General features: G+C 51.1%; 1 protein-coding gene across 2 annotated transcripts in view; it reads left to right on the top strand.

Moving 5' to 3' along the window:
* SDK2 (sidekick cell adhesion molecule 2) overlaps positions 1-23982 on the top strand; it is a 286136-nt gene extending 262154 nt beyond the window's left edge. For both annotated transcript variants that reach the window (XM_084750571.1, XM_084750570.1), the window contains 6 exons: positions 1917-2042; positions 5981-6145; positions 7553-7693; positions 7935-8073; positions 9689-9815; positions 19858-23982. In XM_084750571.1, the coding sequence (XP_084606697.1) occupies positions 1917-2042; positions 5981-6145; positions 7553-7693; positions 7935-8073; positions 9689-9815; positions 19858-20211 (1052 nt within the window). In that variant the 3' untranslated portion in view covers positions 20212-23982. The remainder of the gene's footprint in view (positions 1-1916; positions 2043-5980; positions 6146-7552; positions 7694-7934; positions 8074-9688; positions 9816-19857) is intronic.
* Positions 23983-24965: the final 983 nt, after the last annotated feature.

Here is a 24965-nt window from a genome sequence, read left to right as displayed (position 1 = left end):
CAAAAGCTTTCCCAGCTGCTTTTAAACACATAGGAATTAGGTCACTTTGTATTTCAGTGCAGGGCCCCACCCTTGGGCTCTCTGTCTAATTCTCTCTTTCAGTGCCCCCTGACCTCTTACTTCCCACTTTCCACCAGGGACCCTGGGACAGTCAGGGTTTAATCTCCACAGGCCCTGTCACGGGTTCAGGCTTTCCCATGCTGAACTTAAAAACCACCTCCTTAGCAACACTGCTGCCCCCGCCCCTCTCTTGAGGAAGAATCCAGCCCAGCCCAGCCCAGCTGGACTTCCTCCAGAAAGCCACCTCCTTCCCTCCCCGCCCCCCACAGCCAGCCCCACACAATGATCTTTCTCCAGAGTTTGGGCTGCAAAGAGGAAAAAAGGCTGAAGAGCCCAGGTCTTCTTGCCTTCTGCCAGCTAGTGGGTTTGTCACCCCTGTGTCACACTCTGGGAGAGAGTCGTTAGCAGGACCATGGAAGGCTCCTGTCCCAACTGCCCCAGGGCTCTGCTTCTCACCTGAGCCGTGCTGGGATCTAAAAGCGGGAAGAGAGCTGGCAAATAGCAGGCCACCGATTACAAGTCTGTGGCGAAGGTTAGGGAAGATGTTGGACAGGAAGTAGAGGAGGGATGGAGGGAACCAAGAAAGAAAGGCAACCTTACCCTACTGGAGAGATCTGCAAAAGACAACACCCAGCCCAGGTGCCCTTGGCTTTCAGAAAAGCTAGCCCTTTCCTCAGCCCTGAGCGATGTGCTATACAGAGTGCAAAGCAAGGACTCCTAAGGCCACTCCAGGCTGTATGTACCCCAGTCTCACTCAGGTCACGCCTCCCCTTCATGGGCTGCGGGCAGGATGCTCCTTAAAGAAGAAAAGGAGAAAGTCAGTGAGGTCTTCGGAAGCTGGCACGGGGGTGTCCAGCTGTGTGAGAAGTCTCTGGCCTCCCGTCTGGGTTGAAGGGTTCTCCTGGGCCCCAGAGTGCTTCGGTGGGAAGTTAGGACTCCTGCTGTCTTCCTAGCTGGCAGGCAGAGGCCACCAGCCTGCACTCATGCACACACCGCTGCGTCAACCCCTGGCCCCATGAGCTTATATAGGAAGCCTGCTGTGTGCCTGGCTCTGGGGATGCAGAGCTTCGTGTCTAGTGGGAAACAGGCTTGGTGGGGACCACACATAGCAACAGTCTCAAGGAGGGTACCCGGCTTGTGCTGACACACTCCCAGTGAGGTGTTCGGGAGGCTGTATACACAGATACCTGGCCCAGTCCTCTAGCGACCCAAGCTGTCTCCTGTCTGCTATCCAACCCTCCCTCTCCAGTGTCTCGGTCTGTTAGACACACCTCCCACCAAGCTCTCCTCCTTAGGTGTCCTAGGACCCTGCTCGCTCCACACCTAGCCTAACCTCGTTCGTACACATATGGGGGTAGGGTAGTGGAGCCCCTTCAACCAAATTTTCATCCCTGGGCACACTTTGCCCATCAGTCCATTCACCTCTGCTGCCCACCATGGTATGTCCTTCCAGGATTTTCTCCTCCAAGGTCCTTGCCGATGGGCAAACCGAGGAGGAGGCACCCCTGGAGGAGTCCATGAATGGATCGTGTAATAAGTTCTGGCTGGATTCAAATGCCTTAGTCCTCTGAGCTTAGTCGGCCCTCGAGCTCATCCCAGGATCATCCCCTACACCTTGCTTTGCCCTGAGATTCAGAATGTGGGGTATGGGACCAACAAGAAGAGGCAGGAGTCACATCCTGGCAGGCCTGGCCCGAGATTATACTCTTCAGATCCGGTATTTGCAGCGGGTCCCAGAAGCTCTATGGCCAGAGTTGATCTGGTTGCCCAGCCCCCCTGCCACCAGCGCAGGTTGTTGATAAAGGAGGCCAATCTCGGCTCCAGGGATGCCCTTCTACACTCTGGGATGTTTGCAGGTGCCCCAGGACCACCAGGAGTGCCAATCATCGTACGGTACAGCTCGGCCATTGCCATCCACTGGTCCAGCGGAGATCCTGGCAAAGGCCCCATCACACGCTACGTAATAGAGGCCAGGCCTTCAGGTACGCCCCTCCCAGGCTGGGCTGTCTTTCTTCCATGGCCCAACTTCTTGTTCTTCCCCTGTCCTGGCTTGTTTCTCTCCTCCATCCAGGAAGGCCCATGTGCAAGTGAAAGTAGAGATGGAGCGTGACTGATAGTGGTTTCTCCTTAGGGAATTCCCTTGTACTAACTGACTAAGGCTGAAGGATGTTCAAGAGGCCAGAGGGGGCGCTGGGAAAGTGGCCCTAATAAATGAATGTGTACAGGCATAAGGACCTCCTTTCAGGTCCCCCAACCCATCCTGCATAGAAAAGCCATATGTGATGGTACCCACTTATCATTCTGGGCAGATGAAAATGAGAGAGCCACTGGAGTTTGCTGACTAGAACTGGCAAGCTCTAATTTCACTGAGACTCTGTCTCAAGAGTAATTAACAAAGACACTCAGCATTCCCCTGTGACCGCCACACACAAGTGCGTGCACGTACACACACACACACACACACACACACACACACACACACACACACACACGTGCACAGAGAAGCTAGCCGGAGCAAGGCTTTGGCTCACGCCCGTGCCCTGCTTGTGACTCGCTCTTGTCATCCTACCGACCTCTTCCTGTCAGGCCTGAAATTGAATCACAAGAACTTCCAAAGCCATCAGGCCATGAGCAGGGGATCAGTCAACTCCTGAGGGGGCTGCTCTCCGCTCCTGTTTCACTAGCGTCCCTGCACCTGCTTCCTGGGCTCCAGCTCCATTACTCTGCCAGCTCCAGCTCCCTCCGTTGCTAGGTGTCCAAGTCAGCCAAGAGCTGCGAGGGCTTGCTCTGTATTCAGAGGACCTGTGCCTAGGCGATAGAAGTTGAGAAAGATAAGACAAGTCTTTGCTTCCCAAATGAGAATTATAATCAGAGGAGGGAGCCTGTCAGGGGTGTGTGTGTGTGTGTGTGTGTGTGTGTGTGTGTGTGTGTGTGTGTACACGCGCGCTCTGCTGGTGGAGGCCTGAGGTCAGCCTCAGGTGTCATCCCTCAGATACCGTCCACCTTGTATTATGAGACAGGGTCTCTTACTGGCCTGGAACTCACTAAATGAAGTGAGGCTGACTGGCCAGGGAGCCCCAAGAGATCCTCCTGTCACAGCCTCTCCAGCACTGAGATCCCAAAGGCTTGTCACTGTGCCCATGTCTGGCTTTAAAATAAAAACTTGGGTTCTAGGCATCAAACCCTGATCTTTACACTTGCAGGGCAAGCAATTTGCTGCTTGAGCCATTTCCCCACAACACGTATGGAGAATTGAACCACCCCCACCACAGGCTGTACATTCCTCAGGGTGGCTGGATGCTCATCACCCCAGTAACAAAGAGTTAGTTATCCTGGAAGTCCTGGAAGCTGCCACCACCCATCTTTGCCCTAATCTTACACTAACCATCATTGCCACAGTAGCTAAGTAGCGAGCAAATTCAGATCCACCATGTCGCCCATACCGCAGGAGGCACTGGCTCTCCCAGCTACAGATGGTCCCTTCCCGGACCGCCACTGCCAGCTGTTGAGTTGGCCCAGAGGCCTCTGTGTGCATCTCCCTCAGCAAGACCTGTACCTGCTATTTCAACCTGTACGGGCATTCTACCCGATGCCAGGCTGTGGAATGTTGGCCCTGGAGCCAGGCCTATTGATTTTCCAGCATCCCGTGGGAGGCTCAACATGAGCCACTGCCCTTCCAAGTTTGGGGGCTGTGACTTGGTGTGCACAGGTGGAACAGAGGAAGGATGAGCCAAACACTCCCTGACAGAGCAAGAAGGGCCAAAGCCAATGGTTCCAGGGAAGGCAGGATAGTGGGCAGGAAGAGGAAGTGAGCCATGAGGATGCTAGGACAACCCTTAAACCCTTAAAACTATTAGAAAGTGGTGCCTCTCCCATCCTCTGGGATGCCTGCCCCATCTTTTATCCTCCCCCAATGCTTATGAGCTCTTCATGATAAAACAGCCCTGGTGGTACTAAATATCCCTCCCTGTATTGCTGCACTTGGTGCTACACAGACTAAGCTAAATACACGATTTCTGCAAACCAGAGAGCCGAGAGAGGGAGAGAGGGAGGGATTGTCTCAGGGACTGACAGACCTGTGAACTGGCCCCCCTCATTGGCTGACTCTGGGGATAGACGCCAAGGCCACCGAGGGACATTCCAGCAGCTTCTGGTTTGTTCTCGCTGCCCAGACCCTGTCCTTTGTTTGTGCGGGAGTACAGTGAAAGGGGGAGGGAGCATATAAACAGCAGGCAGAAGGCCGCTGCTTCTAGAAGGCCTCAGCAGGCTTCCCCATAAGTGATTAGCAAGCATCAGTTAAACCCAGCACTTTCCTGGCACCAGGAGGAAACTCCATGCCAAGAGTCAGGTAACTCCGCAGGAAATGCCAACATTGCTACCCACAGCAGCGGGACCTTGGGAAGATGCACTAAGTGCTCTGAGCCTTGATTGTCCCATCTGTCAAATGGGAGCAACAGTTCCTACCTCCTGCAGTGGGTATGGGCTTGAAAAATAAACTGCCCCCTTTCTGTTGGGTTGTATGACAGAGTGTCAGCTCGGGGGAGGCCCTCATTGTTAACAGTAGTCACATGAGCATCTGTACCCCAATATATCTCAAAGAATGAAGTGTTGAGCTATGTGTTGAGCTACGTGATGATATTATGAAAAACCCAGGGGAAAGTCTGCTTTCCTCGATTTAATACACACACACAGGGAAGGTGTCTGAGCTGACTGCTAATTTATAAGGAAACAAAGAAAAGCCAGATGTGACCCTTAAGGATTTCACAGCCTCCAAAGTAGGGAGAGAGCAGAGAGGTTAAACCAAATGATAACTGGGTAACCGGATGTGCTGGCACAAGGGAGGAGGCCGAGGCAGGGGAATTATAAGTGCCAGGTCAGCTTAGGCTACAACATGAGACCCTGTCTCAAAAAATTAAATATAACGTAAGTAATAGTCCGATAGATACTCAAAAATACTGATGAAGCAGGGAAAGATAGCTCTGTGGGCACAGTATTTGCTAACCAAGCATGAAGATGTGAGTTTGGGGGTCTCCAGCACCCATGTAAAAGCAAGAATGTGTGACCCCAAGTCTGGGAGGTGGAGGCAGGCTGGCATCCCCATGATCAATAGTCAGCCAGTGTAGCCAATTCCTGAGCTCAGGATTTGATGACAGAACCCTGTCTCAGAAACTAAGGTGGAAGCCGGACATAGTGGTGCATGCCTGTAATCCCAGCACTCAGGGAAGCTGAGGCAGGCTGAGCACTGTGAGTTCGAGGCCAGCCTGGTCTACAAAGCAAGTCCAGGACAGCCAGGGCTACACAGAGAAACCCTATCTTAAAAAAACCAACCCCCCCCCCAAAAAAAAAGAAAGAAAGAATTTGTTGTTGTTGTTTTGTTTTGTTTTTCAAAACAGAGTTTCTCTTTGTGTAGCCTTGACTGCCCTGGACTCACTTTGTAGATCAGACTGGCCTTAAATTCACAGCAATCAGCCTATCTCTGCCTCCCAAGTGCTGAGATTAATGGCATGTGCCACCGCACCCAGCTGCACAGTACATTTTTTAAAATATTTCACAGATTTTATTTTTTTTTTTTTACTTTTTTCTGAGACAGGGTTTCTCTGGCCCTGGCTATCCTGGAACTCACTCTGTAGACCAGGCTGGCCTTGAACTCACAGAGCTCTACCTGTGTCTGTCTCCTGAGTGCTGGGATTAATGGTATGTGCCACCGCACCCAGCCAGATGCTTTAATTATAAAGAAAAGATTAAGAGGCACCCTCTGTCAGGTTTCCATCTCTAAGACCTTCCTAAGAGCCAGGTTCAGGCATAGCATTGAGCCACTAACCAGATGGTACCCACTCAGCGAGGTACAGCCAGAACCAGATTGGGTGGGATCTGAGGCTCCTCCCCCTCACAGTGCCTCCTCCTTTCTATGCTCCTACAGATGAGGGCCTCTGGGACATCCTCATCAAGGACATCCCCAAGGAGGTGACTTCCTACACCTTCAACATGGACATCCTGAAGCCAGGCGTGAGCTACGACTTTCGGGTCATCGCAGTCAATGACTATGGCTTTGGCACTCCCAGCAGCCCCTCCCAGTCTGTGCCAGGTACCAGCCTATAGGGTAGCAGGTCAGAGAGAGTCCATGGAAAAACCTGGTGACATGCTGGGCAGTGGGGGAAGAAGGGCAGACATTGGGCAGCAGGAGTATCAAGATGATCTAACCAAATGCACTGGCTCTCAATCCTTCTAACCATGCATACATAAGCTCTGGGTCCCAGGCCTACAGCTCCAAGGGAAGTTACCAGCCAGGCCATAAACCATGTTTCCATGCAAGCCACCTCATCCACTCCCGACAGCCAGCCAGATGGGCCATGGCCTAACACAGGTGCCCTCTAAGACCTCATCAAGTAGCCCTCAGGTGGGCCATGTTCACTGCCCCACCCTTCCCCTTTCGTTCATTTTTCCCACCCAGCTCATCTCTGGATTCACATGGGGCACAAGGCCTACACCCATGGTCCTGGTCAGTTGCTGACCACTTTGAATATAAAGGCAGACATTCAACTCAAAATTGCACTTTCCTCTCTGGTTGGGCATTAGCAAGCCAGCTCCTCTTTCCAATCGCATACCTGCTCCTATGCCCAGATGGATAGCACCAAATTACTGAATACAAAGAATCCAAGATGGAACTCTAAGAACCAGACTCTCATTAGCTGTGACATGAACTAGGAGTTTCCAGATGCAGGAAGCAAAGTACTAGGCAGGGGGTTGATAAAAGGAGAGCCTTACCAGGCGAGGCATTTAAAAAACCCACCCATGACCTCTCTCCCTGCAACTTCCCTAGCTTCCTATCAGTAAAAATAAATATTCACGGCCGGGCGGTGGTGGTGCACGCCTTTAATCCCAGCACTCGGGAAGCAGAGGCAGGCGGATTGCTGTGAGTTCGAGGCCAGCCTGGTCTACAAAGAGAGTCCAGGACAGCCAAGGCTACACAGAGAAAACCTGTGTCAAAAAACCAAAAATAAATAAGTAAATAAATAAATATTCACTACAACTTTGAGGAAAGTTCTCCCAGGCTTCCTAAAGACCACAGAAGCATCTTTCCCCATACAAATTAGTCTGTCAAACCCTTTTCCCCCAAGGCAAGAGAACAAAAAGAAGAAAGAAACAAAGAAACAAATAAAGAAAAGAGAGAAAGAGAAAGGAAGAAAGAAGAAAGCAGCTAAGAAAGAACTGCTATTCTCCCTTCTTGATTCCCTGGCAGACATCATTAATCAATCTCAGCACTCTCTTTAAATAAATCCATGGAATTCTTAATCAATTAAACCATAAGACTTTTCTCAAAACAGTCCACCAGGCAAACCTTTGCCTGCAGATCAAAGCTGGAACTTTTAGAGGACACAGACCCACCCCCCACCCCCACCTACTCATAATGCCCATGAGCAGGCGGAATAGGAAAGTTTATAGGCAGGAAAGTATTGAGCATCCTGGTCCTGATGCTGTACCCCTGTTGTAGCCCAGAAAGCCAGCCCCTTCTATGAGGAATGGTGGTTCTTGGTGGTCATTGCCCTCGTGGGCCTCATCTTCATCCTGCTCCTGGTCTTTGTGCTCATCATCCGAGGTCAGAGCAAGAAGTACTCCAAGAAGACAGACTCAGGTGAGCATCCCTCCATCCACTGCTGGTACGCTTGACTCTTGAGGGTCTGCTTTATGTTGGGGGCTGGCCAGGCCTCTCTGCTGGCAATGTACCTTCTCAGGTGGGGCAGCTAGAAATTCCTCCACACCACCTCAGGCTCTAATCTGGGTCCTGATGCTAACAAGCAAGAAAGGGAGCTGGAAAGGAATGGTCCTGTGGTCTGACGGGTACCATCCCCCCTTCTCCCCTCCCCCACCCTCAGGAGGCAATACCAAGTCAGGAGCCCTCGGCCACGGGGAGATGCTGAGCTTGGATGAAAGCAGTTTTCCCGCTTTGGAACTCAACAACCGGCGGCTGTCTGTCAAGAACTCCTTCTGCAGGAAGAATGGCTTGTACACCAGGTACTGTCCCTGCATGTGGGGACAGGGGACAGAGACTTGAGGGCCATACACCAGCGTCCATCAGCGACAGCTGGGAAGAAACATGGAACATGAGATGCCCACTTGGCCTTCCCCCTCTCTCGGGAAATAGCATCCAAGCAACAGGGCTGCCAATGGTCATGTGGGACCTCCACCAGATCTAGCCACGAGGAGTTGGGTACTAAGAGTCTCTGCCAGTGACTGCAGAGTGCAGGAAACAAACAGCATTGCAGAAGCCACCCTGCAGTTGTTTGAAGTCAGCCACACTAGTAACCGGCCTGAGAGATGGCCATACACCCCAGAGGTGAGCTGGACCCAGCTGAGGCACCTCAGTGAGAGGTGCCAGGGACCAGCCCATTGCTTATGCCAGGGGCTTGGCTTACTTCTGTTGGACTAAGTCAGGATCTTGTGCCGTCTTTCATCCTCTGAAAGCAGTTAGGGTGGAAAGGCCTTGGGGTACAGCTTAGGTGGCAGAGAGCTTGCCTATCATGTGTGAAGCCCTGGGTTTGATCCCTAACACTGTGAAAACTGGATGTGGTGGCACAGACGTACCTGCCATCCTGGCAGGTACTTGGGAGGCAGAGCCCTAAGGATCAGTACTTCAGGGTCATCCCTGAGGTCCACTGAGTTTGAGGCCAGCCTGCATGACATGGGACCCTTTCTCAAAAGCCCAGAGTGAGGGTGGGGGAGGGGGCAAGTAGAGGCCATTGGTGGGAGCCAACTCCCATTCCTGACTTTGTTCCAACTGCAGTCTTCCCTGCACATTCTTCCCTGTAGGCACCAAGCTGCCCATTCGCAAGGGCAGGAGATGCCCCTGGGCCCACCTGGCTCTCCTCTGATAGGATCGGGCAGTTTTATGCTCCCAGCTCAAGGGAGGTTAGCCAGAGGGACTCCTTGTCTCTAGCCTCAGCCAGCCGTATTGACATTCACGGCTCAGTGGAGGCAGTGGGGGGGGGGGGGGGGAGCGGGGGGGGGGAGCCTCTCAGAGGGAATTCACAAAGCTACTCTCTGTCTTCTCTAGTTGGGATACACCATGTGTACTTCTCCAAGGGGGTGGAGGGGGAAGGCTGAGGGGGGAGCGGGCAGGCTCTCATCGCTCGCCAATCCAGCCTTCCAAAGAAAGAGACATTTGAAGCTGTGGTTAAACTCACCCAAGCCTGGCATGGCTGCCACAGCCCTGCTGAGCAGGCTCCAGGGCCTGCCACGGGGAACAAGGGGACATTTCACCCATGGCCACACCTCCCCTTGTCGTCCCCCCCCCCAATCTCTCCTACTCGTAGGATGCACCCATAGAGGCCTGCATGTTCTATGCCCCCGCGTGGGAATGAGAAAAATCTTGTTTTCACCAAACAAGATCCAAGCCGAACTGGTCACAGTAATGTTTGTACGTGCATGTATGTGGCCAGGCACACAGACACACATACCATTTGGCCTGTATGTTCAAAAACATTAGTGTGGCATCCTGTTTCTTCTCTTCTAAGGCCCAGGCTGACACAGTGTGGTCCCAAGGAGGAGCCCAGGATGGAGGAGCTGGTGGCCTGTGTTCCTCCAGACCTGTCTGAGGCCACCTCTCAGCCCCACTCCCTTCCCTCCTTAGGTCCCCTCCCAGGCCCAGTCCGGGCAGCCTACATTATTCTGATGAAGATGTCACCAAGTACAATGACCTCATCCCAGCTGAGAGCAGCAGCCTAACTGAGAAGCCCTCGGAAATCTCGGACTCCCAGGTGAGGGCCAGTGCCTGACAGGACGTGGCTGCTAGTAAATGGGGCAGACGGGATGAACAGTGTCCCATCACACAGCCAACATCCTCCTCCTCCTCCTCCTCCTCCTCCTCCTCCTCCTCTTCCTCTTTCTCCTCCTTTCTTTCCTTCCTTGACTAGTGTTATAAAGACTAAAGGGGCTGGGGAGCTATGGAGAAGTCATTCATGGGTCAGCCACCACCTCCTCCCAGCCACTGGTGAATGGGTTCTGGATCACATGATCTCCATGAGAGCCTGGTCCCCTATAACTACCAGAGCCCCCATCCCTATATCACCAAGATTCTCAATAACTCTGACTCATGGAAGAAGCTTCAAGCTGAGGTGAAAAGTGACTAAAGGAAGGGCTGGGGATGCAGCTCACCAGATGAGTGCTTACCTAGGATGCTGGAATCCCAGGGTTCAGTCTCAGCACCTCAAAGATAGAGTGCTTACCTGGCATGCTGGAATCCTGGGGTTCAGTCTCAGGGGCTCAGCAGATGGGTGCTTACCTAGTACTGGAATCCTGGGGTTCAGTCTCAGCAGCACTTACACCAGCCACACCCATAATCCCAGCTCTGGAGAGATGGAGCAGGAAATCTAAGACCACCCTGGAGTTCACTCAAGTGCAACAGCCAGAGATTCTAGCTCCTTAGTTTCAGGACCAGATGCCACACTGTGCCTGCCCATGGAGCTGGGTCTGGACCTTGTTTCTACCCCATCACAAAGTCTTTCCTATGGAACTTTCTAGAAAAGTCTTCCCACTCTGTCCAACGAGACATCTAAGAGAACCAAACATTCATTCCACTCCTCTAAGTCATGTTTGACAAACAATGTGTTCAGTTTAAAGAGGGGAAAAAAAAAAGGAAAAGAGAAAAAGAAAGCAAAACCACCTTTAAAGAATAAATGCACCAGGCGGTGGTGGCGCACGCCTTTAAACCCAGCACTTGGAGGCAGAGGCAAGTGGATACCTGTGAGTTCGAGGCCAGCCTGGTCTACAATGTGAGTCCAGGACAGCCAAGGTTACACAGAGAGAACCTGTATGATGCCTAAGACTTATGTGGAGTCCACATAGTCACTCTGTGACTGGGAGGCTTCTCAGTAGCCCTTCACACACACAAGGCAGGTAGCATGGTGCGCTGAGCAGGTTAGAGTTAAGCCACCCAGCACCTGGCCCCTCACAGGCACTGGAAAAGGTACAGAGTGTCAATTGGGTCTTTCAGCTTGTTTTGTTTTTTGAGACAGGGTTTCTCTGTGTAGCCTTGGCTGTCCTGGACTAACTTTGTAGACCAGGCCAGCCTCTGTCTCACATAGATCCACCTGCCTCTGCCTCCCAAGTGCTGGGATTACAAGCATGCAGCACCACTCCTGGTTTTCAGCTTTTGTTTTATTTTTGTTTTTGTGTTTGTTTGTTTGTTTGTTTTGAGACAGGGTTTTTCTGTGTAGCCTTGGCTCTCCTGGACTCATTTTTGTAGACCAGGCTGGCCTCGAGCTCACAGAGATCTGTTGTTTTGTTTTTCGCGACAAGGTTTCTCTGTGTAGCCCCGACTATCATGGAACTAGCTCTTGTAGACCAGGCTGGGCTTCAAACTCACAGAGATCTGCCTGCCTCCGCCTCCCAAGTGCTGGGATTAAAAGTGTGTGCCACCCAGCCGGGCCTTTTAGCTCTAACTGTGTCATTGAAAACCAAACATTTGGCCTTAGGACCACCACAGAAAGCCCAGGTTCCAGGAGGCTCACTAGAACCCTGGCATCTCTGATGTGAGAGTGCCTGGCAAGACACTGAGAACGTGGTTGAGAGGACGCCTGTCACCAGTGTAGTCCTCGCATTCGGTACTGTCATCAAAATGTTTGCCTACCTGTAGGTTAATAGCCACATCCCCAAGCTCTTAAATGTCACCAAAGGGACCCCAGGAAGAGAGCTTTGCCACTCTGTAATTACCAGGAACACAGGACCCTAATCCTCGATGGCTTTCCTCTCTACTTCTGGCCTGGCAGCCATGGGAACTGTGTTTCTGCATCCTCCTAGGACAGGTCCAGCAGACTCATAGGGAGGGGCTGTCTCTGACTCCTCTCAGGTCTTCTCTCCCCATCTCTCTGGTCCTGGGAATGGAACCCAAGGTTCCATTGCTGGGTGAGAGTTTTACCCCTGAACCACACCACCGAACTCTGGCCCATTTCCTGAACCGGCTCTCAGGACAAGGAGGTGACAGAGAGAGACACATGGCTGTGATCTCCAGGAGCTCCTTTAGGGTCTGCAAGGTTAGACCCGGAGGACAAGCTGACCTTGTCCCTCTGACACACTTGTTTTTGTTTTTAAGATTTATTTATGTATTGTATGCATATGAGTGCTCTGTCTTCATGCATGTCTGCACATCAGAAGAGGACATGGGATCCTATTATAGATGCCTGTGAGCTACCATGTGGGTGCTGGGAATTGAACTCAGGACCTCTGGAAGAGCAGACTGTGCTCTTAACCACTGAGACATCTCTCCAACCCCTCTGAGACCCTTGTTACATACATTTAGGAATGCTCCCTGCCAGAGATCTCTGGGTTATCAGTCAGGGTCTAGAGTGTACACCCTGATGGCCATCCCGGGCAGATGACAGATGTGGGTCCCTCAGGACCAGCAACCGTTTCCCCTCAATGTCAGTGGCTCTAAGAGAATCACTGCCTCTTGGACAGGTCCCCTCCCCCAGGCCGCCTGTGCGTGGGTGGACACGTGCAGCCTGGTTTATATTCTGAATCAGGCCACCCAAATCTTGTTCTCCAAAACTGGCGCAAGTCTGCCCAGCCTTTCTCCTGCGAGATAGTCATAAACAAAACGTCAATTTGATTTAAAAATAAACATATATGATAAGATGCAGTGTGAGAAACCCTCCCTGTCTGTCCCCCCACCCCCACCCCCACCCCCACCCCCAGGGCTGTGGGTGAAGGGCTAGAGGAAGAGGCTGGCTTGTCCCAGGGACCCAGGGCCATGCCTCAAGAGGTACTAGGGAAAGGAGCCCCAAGCACCGGAAAGGCACACCCAAACAAGGCCTGTGGCTTGTTTAATGGAATGTCTAAAAATGCAGCCTGGCTACATTCCAACTCATTTTCAAAATAACAGCACAAGTTTAGTTTAAAAAAAAAAAAGCACCATATGTTTAGCACACAAATACATCTCAATGGAAAAGAAACACCGAGCCCAACGCACATGTCTTCTGATCTCGACATTCAGTTTCTGGCAGTATTGTGGTTGGGCAGCTTCAAACTCATTTTATTTTATTTTTTAAGATTTATTTATGTATTATACGATGTTCTGCCTGCATGTACACTTGTAGGCCAGAAGAGGGCATCAGATCATATTACAGATGGTTGTGAACCACCATGTGGTTGCTGAGACTTGAACTCAGGATCTCTGGAGGAGCAGGCAGCACGCTTAACCACTGAGCCATCTCTCCAGCCCCTTCAAGCTCATTTTAAAAGAATTAAATCTATGTGGAAAAGTATAAAGAAAATGCATGGGACAAATCACATCTAGCATTTATTGAGTGTATAGAGCACTCACCAGGAATCAGGATGGGCTCTAAGAATTGTGGGGAAATGATACTACTTGGTCCTCGGAGTCCCAAGGTACTGATGGCATTATGGCTGCCTCTAGGTTCAAACAGTAGGCAGTATGCACACCTCAGCAAGTCCAGAACCCCCCGATTCCCTGCTATACCTTTCCTAGCACACACATTATACAGGTCAGGCACACTGGACGCATGAGTGCTGACTTTGGCCTGTGTGGGACTCGTTCTTTCATTCACTCATTTTTGGGATATTTATTCAGCACCCATTGGCCCACACCACTGTATGGGACCAGACACTTAATGGTAGTAACTGCAATAGTAAGCAAGCGATTCTTTTTTTTTTTTTTTTAAGATTTGTTTGTTTATTATTATATATACAGTGATGTGCCTGCATGTACACCCGCAGGCCAGAAGAGGGCACCAGATCTCATTATAGGTGGTTGTGAGCCACCATGCACTTGCTGGGAATTGAACTCAGGACCTCTGGAAGAGCAGTCAGGGCTCTTAACCTCTGAGCCATCTCTCCAGCCCAAGCGAAGATTCTTGTGACATCCTATTATGGTCTGTTGGGAAAGGCTACCTGTGCATAAATAAGCACTGGGCTGGATTCTCAACCATGAGGAGACCATAATGACTAACTGTAGGAAGAAAGGGATGTCTGTTTGAGGACGTTGAGACACTGAAAAGAGACCCAGGGAAAAGGTCACCACCCATAGGCATGCACCGGAGAGATAGGGGGTGCTCCCCAAAGAAGCTGGCATTCGTTTGGTGTGGATAGGTCTGGGCCAGATACGGAAGGAGCCACGTGAGTCTGAGTCAGGGACACAGCTCTCCTTCCCACATAGCCTCTGCTGCTGAAGGTCTCTCATCTTTTTGTCCATTTTGTTCCTTAGCCATAGGGTTGGGCCATCCCTGAGACAGACCCAGCCAAGGCCCTGTCTGTCTTTCCCTCTGCTTAGCCCAAAGAGAGAGGTATATCAGGGCAGAGAAGTCGGTGGATGCCTTTTCCATGCCAAGCCTCCCCCTCCCCCTTTCCCCTCCCCTCCCCACCCACCCGAGTGGTTTATGCATCTCATTTAGGGACCAACAGCCCTGCCTTGGTCCTGGGTTGATCTCCCTATGGCACTTGGGGATACTGAGACTTGGAGATGTCAAACATTAAGCTCTTGGTTACTGAGCTCAGGAGGGCAGGTAACTGGGACTCAGTCTGTCCTGATGACTCTGAGGACAACACCCATCCCAAACCTACTTCGGGAACCTCCCTCAAGGCCCGTGACCACAGGCATTCCTGACAGCTAGGCAGCACAGGCTGACATTCTTAAAGCTGTTTTCATACAGGGAGCCCAGAGCTCTGACGAATGATCCCTCAAGGGGAACATTCATGAAGTCCTCTGAAGATTCTCAAGATGATATCATCAGCCTATCCAACTCGAATCCCCAAGGTCCTGCCGAAGGTAGCAACTCACTCTACCCCAAAGCTTAGCACAGCCATGGGGTCTGGGGTGTGGTCAGGCTAAACAGAGAGCCCTGGCCCCTGGGACCCCAGATAAGAGGGCATCTCTTAGTCTCTGATGTCTTTAAATAGGAACAGGGACACACACACACATGTACACATGCACACGTACACGTGTGTGCATACTTGCACGCGCGCGCACGCACACACAGACACACACAGACACACACACACACACACACACACACACACACACACACACACACACGCAAAACCTGCCTGGTCCCAGATCTCAAACCTCTCTCTTAAGCCCTGAGCGCCTCATCCTGCACCTTTACCAGCTGAGACTGGTCCCGGAGATGAGCAGAGAAGCAAAGGGCTTTGTCTCCTCTTTGGGGTTTCAGCTTTTTCCTCTAGGGTTGGTTCTCCTTCTGAGTCCCTCCCCCACTCGTGTGTTCCCAAGCCAGGGCCTCTGCCCTCCTGCTCCTGAGACTGGGGTAATTGCTGATTGAGTGGCTTTGAGGAACTGTTAAGAGGCCAGGGAACTGAAGCAGTCGCTTGATGGCTTGGCAGGATGGACCCTGAAAGCCCCCTTTGTGCGTGCCCCCTCCTGGGAAGCTGCATTCAGCGACCGAGAGCGAGGGCCGAAAGCTGCAATCAGAGCCCCTGGTCCCCCCTCACAGTCTTTCTTCTTGCCCCACCCCCACCCTGAAAAGAAACAGATGTTCAAGGAGGAGGAGGCAGCAGGACGGCCCAGTTAGTCTGAGGTAAAGACCACCCCCTTTCCCCCTTGGCCGTGGGGAGCTGGAGGAGGGACTGGCCAATAGCTCAAGACATACACCCCTGCCCCCCCCCGCCCCCCACCCCACCCCCCACCCCGCTTCCAGCCTTCCCATCTGTCAGGGCTGCTGTTCCAAAGGACCAGGCATCCTGTAGGTGATCAACAGGTAGCAGCTGACGGTGGGAGGTGACAGAGATAAACAGGCTTTCAGATTTGGGCCTGGAAGAGGCAGAGAGGAGCCGCCCCATCCTCAAGCCAGGCCCACCCCACTGTTGCTTAGGGAGGATGCTGCCCCTTTCTACTGACCTTCTGAGTCCTCCTACTGAAACTGTCGCCGCCCCAGTCTTTCTCCCCAATACCACCGTTTACTTTACTCTCCGTTTACTTTGCCTGGTTTGTCTCCTTTTGCCTGCTAGGTAGCAAGTGACCACTTAACAGACAGGGCCACCAAGGCTGAAAGCCTAAGAGTGGCAGTTACAAACAGGCTTCAGAGCCAGGCGTGGTGGCACAGGTCTTTAAGCCCATCACTTGGGAGGCAGAGGCAGACAGATCACTGTGAGTTCAAGGCCAGCCTGGTCTACCAAGTGAGTCCAGGACAGCCAGGCTACACAGAGAAACCCTGTCTCCAAAAAACCAAAAACCAAAACAAAACAAAACAAACAAACAAACAAACAGGCTTCACTAGCAAGGGCCGTGCCACCACTCCACCACCTCTCACCCCAGAGCCTCATGCATTGTAGAAGTGGCAAGCAATGATCTAGGGCTCCTTCCAAATGTGTTAAGCCTGGGGCTAGCCAAAATTCTAGAAGCCTTGGAGATGCTGGCAAACTCCAAGATGGGACACTAGTGGAAAGATCTACCCTGGTACTCTATACCCCGAGACCCTTTTGGAAGAGAGACACCCCACCCTACCCAACACACACACACACACACACACACACACACACACACACACATCACTGCATCACCACCACCAGCCTCCCGCCTCAGGACATTAGCCTGGCCTCAGCATATGGAACTCTCTTGTCTATGTCTTTTGTTCTGGGTAGGCAGCTGGGGCAGACACACAGCACAAAAAAAAAAAAAAAAAAAAAAAGGCTCACATTGTGCTGTCTTGAATCCAAGGAGAATTGACTGAGGGGCTGTCCATTGTGAGCTGGGCTCTACCCTCCTGGGAAAGATGGCTCCTGGAGGAGGGGTAAGCTACAGAACTAAATTAGCAAATGGCTTGGGAAATATGTCTCCCCAGGAGGCAGGGAGGGGCTCTCTTCCTCCTCTTGAAACTCCAGATGGGAGTAAGGGCAAGTTAAGAGCAAGGGTAGACTACAGAAAGTCAGGCAGACCTGAACTCAAGCCTGGCAGCCCTGTGTCTCAGCAGCCCTGGCCCTCCACACACACACACACACACACACACACACACACACACACATACCTTGTGCACTTGGTTCCTCTTTAGCACTCAGTTTCAGCCCTTCATGTGTCTGTGCCCACGCAGCATCAGTGCTAACATAGCATCAACACTCAGTACATAGTACCAGTACCCGCACCCAGCAGTACTCGGCATCAGCACTCTTCCACATAGCAGCAGTACTCACACAGAATGCAGCATTAGTGCTCACAAAGCACCCCTGGTATTCACAGAGTCAGCACTCAGTCACATAGCATGAGTACTCAGTGACAGTACCCACGAAGCATCAGTACTCACACAGCGACAGTACCCACGCAACATCAGTACTCCCAAACACCGGGATTCACATAGCATTAGCACTCTGGCGACGTGCATACCAGGGAGGCAGCCTTAGCATTCACATAGTGAATTCACAGGCACACAGCACAGAGGAGTGAAAACTAATTACAGAAATGCCAAGTCAGCAGCAGCTCCTGCCTTCCCAGGGTACCTGCCTGAGAAGCCATCATAGCTCTGCCTCTCTTGAGGGCCTAGATGTCACCAAGGGCTTTGTCCCTAGAACACTCTGTGCATCCTGTCTCCCATGGGCTCAGGCCTGGGAACGGTCACCTCCAGTTGCTCCAGCTGTTCAACAGGACACCAGCGGGTCACCCCAAACTCACTGGTGTTGGCCAAGCTGGGTTTTGTTGCCAGGGCTCTCCCCAGCAAGCATGTTTTCCTTAGGGTCATATCAGAACTGCTGGCCAACTAGGGACATTGGTGGGCAGGGGAAAGGAAGGCCAGACATTAGCTGGGGAGTAGCCAAGCAGCCTTGGTGACATCCTCTGGGCTGCGTGTCAGTAAGTGTGCCTTCCAGCATCCAAGCTGTTCTGTTCCCCAGAGTCTCCATCTGTTGTCTTACTCTTTCTTAAAGCAGTGCTGGAAGCTTGGGGTGGGGACTGAAGCAGGGGGGCGGGGAGTGGGGATGTATGTGTGGTAATTTTAGCTCCACAATTCAGAGTTTACAACTCAGATCGACTTGTCTCCCGCAGAAGAGGCCTGTGCATAGAACTGCAGAATGTCACAACAGAGTTAAGAATAATTGAATATTTTATATTGTTGGGGCAGGAGGGGAGACCTCCAAATTCATCATAGGAGAATTTGGAGCTTTTGTTAGTATTTTTTAAAAAAAAATTCATGGATGTACATGTTTCTGTGACTCGTGTACATATGCATGAAGGAGCCCAGAGAAGTCAAAAGAGGGCACTGGAGTCCTTGGAGCTGGAATTACAGGTTGTTGTAAACTGTACAATCCATCGGGGGTGCTGAGACCTGAGCAACTTCCCTCAGGAAGATGTACTTAACTGGTGAGCCATCTCTCCAGGCCCAGTTGACAATCTTTTCATGATGATTTTCTTAGCGGCTTGTTTTTGTCCTAAATCAAATGTGGGTGAGCATCTGTATTCTTCACTGCCCAGGACTTCCCAAGTCTTGATCTAGCTCAACCTTTATCCCTATCCCAAAGTACAGACCCAGGTTAGGATGCATTTTGGGGCTAGAGAGATGGCTCAGTGGCTAAGAGCTCTTGTTTTTGTTGAGGACCTGGTTCAATTCCCAAGACCCACAGGGTGGCTCCCAACTGTCCATAACTGTAGTTCCTGGGGTCCAGTGCCCTCTTCTGCCTTCTAGACACCAGGTGCACAGCCATACATACAAACAAGCAAAACACTCATGCACATTTTCAAAAAGGCACCTTGTCATAGATGGCCAAGGTTCAGAAATGCAAACAGTCCTTAAATCATTGTGCCAAGTCAAGGACATAGATACAGCTGTGTGGCCATGACATCTGAATTTCCAGCACTCAGGGGACTGAGTCATGAGATTTGTCACACACCTGAGCCCAGCCTGGGCTATATAGCATGCTATAGGCCATCTTGGGCTGAAGAATGAGAACTTGTCTCAAAAGCCAACAAACAAAAAGAAGACCCTAGACATAAAAAATATATAGTGTGGATCCCTCTTGTGGGAAGAATCCAGAACAGGTGTTCCTGAGACAGAAAATAAGTAGATGTGTGGTTGTGTTGAGGGGTAGAGGGATAGAGAGAGGGCTTAGTAAGTCCAGGACTGTACTTTGGGGTGACCAAAATATTTAGAGCTGGATAGACCCAAAGGCTTGAAATGTCACAAACAGACTGGACAGTGCTGAGCCGCTCGCTTTAAAATGGCTGGCTTTATGTTAAGTGAATTTTAACTCAACTGGGAAGAATAAAGGTTAGAATTTATGTATGTCAGTCTGGCTCAGTGGTATGGGTCTGAGTCCCAGCTATCATGAGGCTAAACAGGAAGAATGCAAGATGAAGGTTGGCATAGCGAGTTCAAGGCCAGCCTCGGGAAACCCTGTCTCAAAATGAAAAAGTAGAAAGGGGGCGGGGAGCAGTGTATAAAGACAAAGTTTTCTTTTCTTTTTTCTTTATTTCTTTTTTTTTTTTTTTTCGAGACAGGGTTTCTCTGTATAGCTTTGGCTGTCCTGGACTCGCTTTGTAGACCAGGCTGGCCTCAAACTCACGCCTGCCTCTGCCTCCCTGAGTGCTGGGATTAAAGGGGTTTCCACGCACTGCCTAGATGAAACCAAACCATAGTTTTCAAGCCTTTGTGCCATAAAGGAAAAAGGCTTTCTTCTTGTTCTAACGCATTGGTAGTCATATCATACCCTCTCTCCCTGAAGAAAGAGGGGAAAGGATGCGAAGGGACACTGTGGCACTCGTGAGGGAATGGAGGAGCCAGAATGCTCTGCGCCTTTGAACCGTGACCTCACAGGGACACTGACACCCCTGCTTCTCTGTCATCCTAGGGAAGCGACAGCGAGTATGAAGTGGACACGAACCCTCAGAAAGCCCACTCCTTCGTCAACCATTACATCAGTGATCCCACATATTACAACTCTTGGAGGCGCCAGCAGAAAGGCGTCTCTCGGGCCCAGGCCTACAGCTACACAGAGAGCGATTCTGGCGAACCTGACCACGTCACTGTCCCCAGTAGCAACAGCATCCAGCAAGGCAGCCTTTTCCGGCCCAAGGCCAGTCGGACTCCAACGCCCCAAAACCCCCCGAACCCCCCAAGTCAGCAGAGCACCCTCTACCGTCCTCCCAGCAGCCTAGCCCCTGGCTCTCGGGCACCCATAGCCGGCTTCTCCTCCTTTGTTTGACATCAGAAGAGAAAAAAAGAACAGGGGGGGTAAAAAAAAAAAAAAGAAGAAGACACCAAAATCCTCCTTTGTCACTTCCCAAAACACCTGCCAGAAAACCCCACCGAGACATCCAGTCAACTTTTCACCTCCCAAGTTTATTTTTCCAGAGGTTCCAGGGCCAGCAAAGCCAGTGAGGGAGGGCGAAGAAAGCCACGGGAGGACTTGGACACGTGACCTGCAATGGCTTCACATCCTTGGGGTCCGTTTTACAGTGTGGAGGGTTGGAGACCTGATAGTCTCATTTCTGCCGAGGACAGAGGGGCTTGGGAACCCCGGGGGTGGGGTGGGGGGCGGGGCAGGGCATAAGGCAGGTGGGCTGAGGGATTGAGATGCCTCTAGACTGCAAAAGGCTTCCCCCCCTTCCCACTTGGGTTGGGGGCCTTGGGCTGGCTAGCTTTGCTCCTTTGCAAAAAGGAGCGGTGTCCCCAGAGGCAAACAAAGCCTGCCTGCTGGCTGGCTGGCTCTTCCGGCAAGTGTCCCATGGCCTTGTCATCCCCTGCCCCGCCTCAACACCCTCCAAGGGCACGTTGCCCTTGTTCAACTTCTCCACCAAGCATCTGGCTTATATGGGGAGGTTGGGGGAAGGGGCGGGGCTTGGGGGCGGAGCTTGGGTGGTGGAGAAGAAAAAAATCAAAGGGTGAGAATCTACTTAGCAGCTTCCTTGTTCCTGCAAAAGAAAAGAAAAATTCCCTTTTTAATTGTGAATTCAAGGAAGAGGGCTTGAGGGCTGGGATAGAACCCTTACTAGGCTGCGTAACTGCGTACTAGGCTTCCTGTTGGCGTGGATTCACTTCCCTGAATGCAAATGAGGAGAGGTGTCATCTAGGACTGGAGACCTAAGGTGCTGGCTCCACCTGAGGGGACACTTCTGGGAGCTGTCCTGCAGGAAGTCAGAGATGCGAGGACAAAGCCATGACTTTTTCTTCTCATGTACCTGCCCAGCACTGAAAGGAACCAGGCTGGGGTAGGAAGCTCAGCCCACCTAGTGGGCGGGGAGCCCGATTTAACACTTTCCCCTGAGTGTACACCTTCCTGGTAGCCCGTGCATCTGCCCCCATGAACTTGCAAGAGAAAGAGTCCAAGGCCCCCTCTCAAGAGGTTGCTTCTTAGTCCATCAACACTCTCCCACTTAGATCTGTGTACCCACTTGTGTGTCTACCCACAACACACAGGTGCCCAGGGGGGCAGCCCACCCTGGTCCTGAGGCTTTACAAAGAATCAAAGGTCACTTCAGCTCCCTCTAATGTCTCCCAGGCTCGGCTCAGGGAAAGCAGATCCGGGAAGGGCCAAAGAAGGGCCAGTCTGGAAGCTCTGCCCAAATTGGACACTTGAGATATAGGGACAGCCCAGCTAGGAGAAGTGGGTGCAAGGGGATCAAGGGACAAGAATCACGTGGGAGGGAAAGCTGTTACTCCCGGGAATGTGCTGTAAAAAGCCACGGGCCTGAACTTTCCATCAGCTTCCGGCTTCCAATGCAAGGGTTTGAGGCAAAGGTTTTCCGATGTCCCAGGCTGGCTTAGGTCCTTAGGGACATCAGCCTAAGGCTCAGGCTACTGCTAGGAATGCACGGCTGCCTCCTTCAGAGACTCCATTACTGTTGGCCTTAGCGGGGAGCCTGTAGCTGCTAATTCTCACTAGGCGGGGATGTCTGGGTCAAAGGCCTGAGTAAAGAGTGAACTTGAATATTAAGGATGTGGGTTCCTCCCTATGTACCTGCACCCTGGGATATGTGACTGAGGACATGTTGGAAGCCAAGTCAGCAAGCAGGTGACCCAACTGTTGTGTGTGAACAGTGGCTTTTCACAGTGATGGCTCCTAAGCAGACGCTAAGGCTCCTAAGCCAGGAAACATAGCCTTCTCAAAAGACAGCAAAAAGCTGGGGCCTTGCTCCTCCAGGGAATCAGGTTCCCAGGGCTACCTTGGACCTTATCCATCAGCTGGACCCCAACCCCTGCAGCATCTGGCATCTCCAGAGCCGCACGTCTGCAGAGGCTGCATGAGCTCACACTGCCACGCTTACCGTCCGTCCCTCATTTCTTTTTCAAACAACTTCATCTTTTTTCCTGTCTTCAGAGGCTTTAATCATTGAAGGATGTCTGAGTTTACATTAGGGAAGTATTAACCCAGCCCAGTGAGGGAACTTTGTAGAAGAAGCAGGAATGGTTTAAAAAAAAAAAAAAAGCAAGCATTCGTGTGTGTGTGTGTGTGTGTGTGTGTGTGTGTGTGTGTGTGTGTGTATGTGTTGTTGCACATGAGGCCAATTTCCTTTGCCTTTAATGAATCACCTGGTGCACTGAGACACTCCTCCCCCTTCCATGTGCTCATTGGAACCCTTGCTGACATCCATGTGCACGTGCAAACTTGTGCTTATGTGCAAGCATGCAAAGGTGACGCACAGAATATACATCTCTGTGTTAGCAAAGGGGCTCTTGCCACGCCCTCTGATGGCCCCAGGTTGTGCCTCATCTCCACGAGGCATGGGTATCCTGGGTCACTTGCACTTGGGGTATCAGTGGGACCTCTTGCCCAGGCAGCTGGGCACATTACAAGCTACACCCTCCTAGATGAGCCTAGGGTGAGAGTCTCCATTCACCACTCCCTGCCCAGGGGAATTACTGCCTACGCAGTCCCCGCCACATCTGGACACCCAGTAGGTTTCCAGCCGTGGAATGGCATCTCTTGGCTTATGTTTACATTACTGCTGGGCAGTGGAGGGTCCCAAGAAACTCCACTCAGACACCTTGCTACTCTCTAAGGGTGTGGTGGGCACCCTCCTGGCACGGGGGGAGCTTTCAATTACCTGGGCCGTCTTGTGACCCCCATGCAAAACAGGTTCACAGAAGGACAGGCCTAGCCCTGGTGGTGTTGCCTCTCTGCGCCCTGAGGACATCTGCCATGTAGCCAGGAGCCCACGCTTAGCATGCTGGGGCTGCTCTTTCTCTCCTGGCAGTGCAGGCTCTGCACTCAGATCGCCAAGACTAGCCAAATAGCTGCTCTGGGCTCCAGAAGCATCTTCCCCAAGGGAGCTCCAGGGATTTTACAAACCCACCCTGCCTCTCCTAGCCCCCTCTCTACCCCAAATCTGACACTGTCATGAGTCAGAGGGAGCAAGGACACAGCTGGGCTGCCTTGCCAGCCCTTGCTTCTCGAGGCCTTTCAAAGGTGCCAGAGCCTCCCAGTGGGCTGTCCTAGGCAGGGGCTTCTCCCAACTTGTCACATGGCACAGTGAAGGTGTCACTTTGTCCTGCCAGCCAAACAGGCCATCAGCAGGGAAAGAGGGGACCCGCGAACAGCCACCACCAGCTCCTGAGTGCCTCTGTAGTCCCGTACAGGGACACCCACCCTAACCAACACCTTGAGCACAGGTGCACCCCCCCACCCCGCCACTTGGGACAACCCCCTCTTCTCTGTTTCCATAAAAACAAATCCAAAGCATTTAAATGTGTTACCTTTCTTCACCCATATAGACTCCCAAAACAAAACTCGGTACAAATCTTTATTTTTTTGATTTAAAAGCTATAATGAAAAATTATAGGGAGATTATTCATTATGGCAGGTGTCTATCTGTAAGAAAAAAATATATATATCTATATGTCATATAGCTTGTTAGCAAGTTTATTTTTTAAATGAAAGGTAAGAAAGAAATTGATTTGAAATATATACCACGAGAAGTCCCATGTCCTGTCAAACTGTCAGTATTTTATAAATAAACTTTTTTTTTTTTTTGGAGTTCTGAAGCAGCAGTCATTCTTTTTCTCAGTAAAAATTCTGTTCCTCAAACATGTGTTTCTATTTCTAGCCATGTGGGGATTGTGCAGAGCGAGTCAAGGGCAAGCAAGACTCATCAGCAGGTGGTGTCTGTACCTTTAAACAGAAAGTACTGCTTTACTCTTCGATTTCGAGGTGTTTTTGTTTGGTTGGTTTGTTGGCTGGTTTGGTTTTTTGAGACAGGGTTTCTCTGTGTTAGCCTTGGCTGTCCTGGGTTCCCTTTGTACACCAGGCTGTCCTGGAACTCACAGTGATCTGCCTGCCTTTGCCTCCTGAGTACTGAGATTAAAGGCCACCACGCCCGGCCTCCTTGCTAGTTTTAATCTCTACAAATCTAGGGCCTACATCCAATTAAAGTTTTTTATTTGTTTGTTTTGTTATCCAAGACAGGGTTTCTCTGTGTGTATCCTTGGCTGTCCTGGACTCACTTTGTAAACCAGGCTGGCCTCAAACTCATGAAGATCAGCCTGCCTCTGCCTCCCAAGTGCTAGGGTTTTTTGTTTGTTTGGTTGGTTGGTTTTTTTGTTTTGTTTTGTTTTGGAGGGGTTGTTTTGTTTTGTTTTTTCCAGTCTTAGGTCCCAGACTGGCCTGGAAGTCACAATAATCCTCCTGCCTCAGCATCCCAAATGCTGGGATTACAGACTATTGGACTCATCGGAAATATATTTAATAGCACTTGGGTGGCAAAGACAGGCAGATCTCTGTGAGTTCAAGACCAGCTTGGTCTATACAGTGAGTTCGAGGCCAGGAAATGAGACCTTGTCTCAAAAAGAAAAGAAAAAAAAAAGAGAAAAAAGAACAAATTTAAATGCAGAAATATATGTAAATTAAATACTTTAGCTTTTACTTAAAATGTACAAATGTAAATTCATTTACAAATCTGTTGTCACTGAGCCATGACATTATTCTTTTTCTGCAAGTTAGCAGTTCTCTATTTTGCATAA

The sequence above is a fragment of the Acomys minous genome (genome assembly GCF_964271855.1).
Source record: "Acomys minous genome assembly, chromosome: 12".
NCBI lineage: Eukaryota > Metazoa > Chordata > Mammalia > Rodentia > Muridae > Acomys > Acomys minous.
This window is presented reverse-complemented; position numbering and strand designations above follow the sequence as displayed.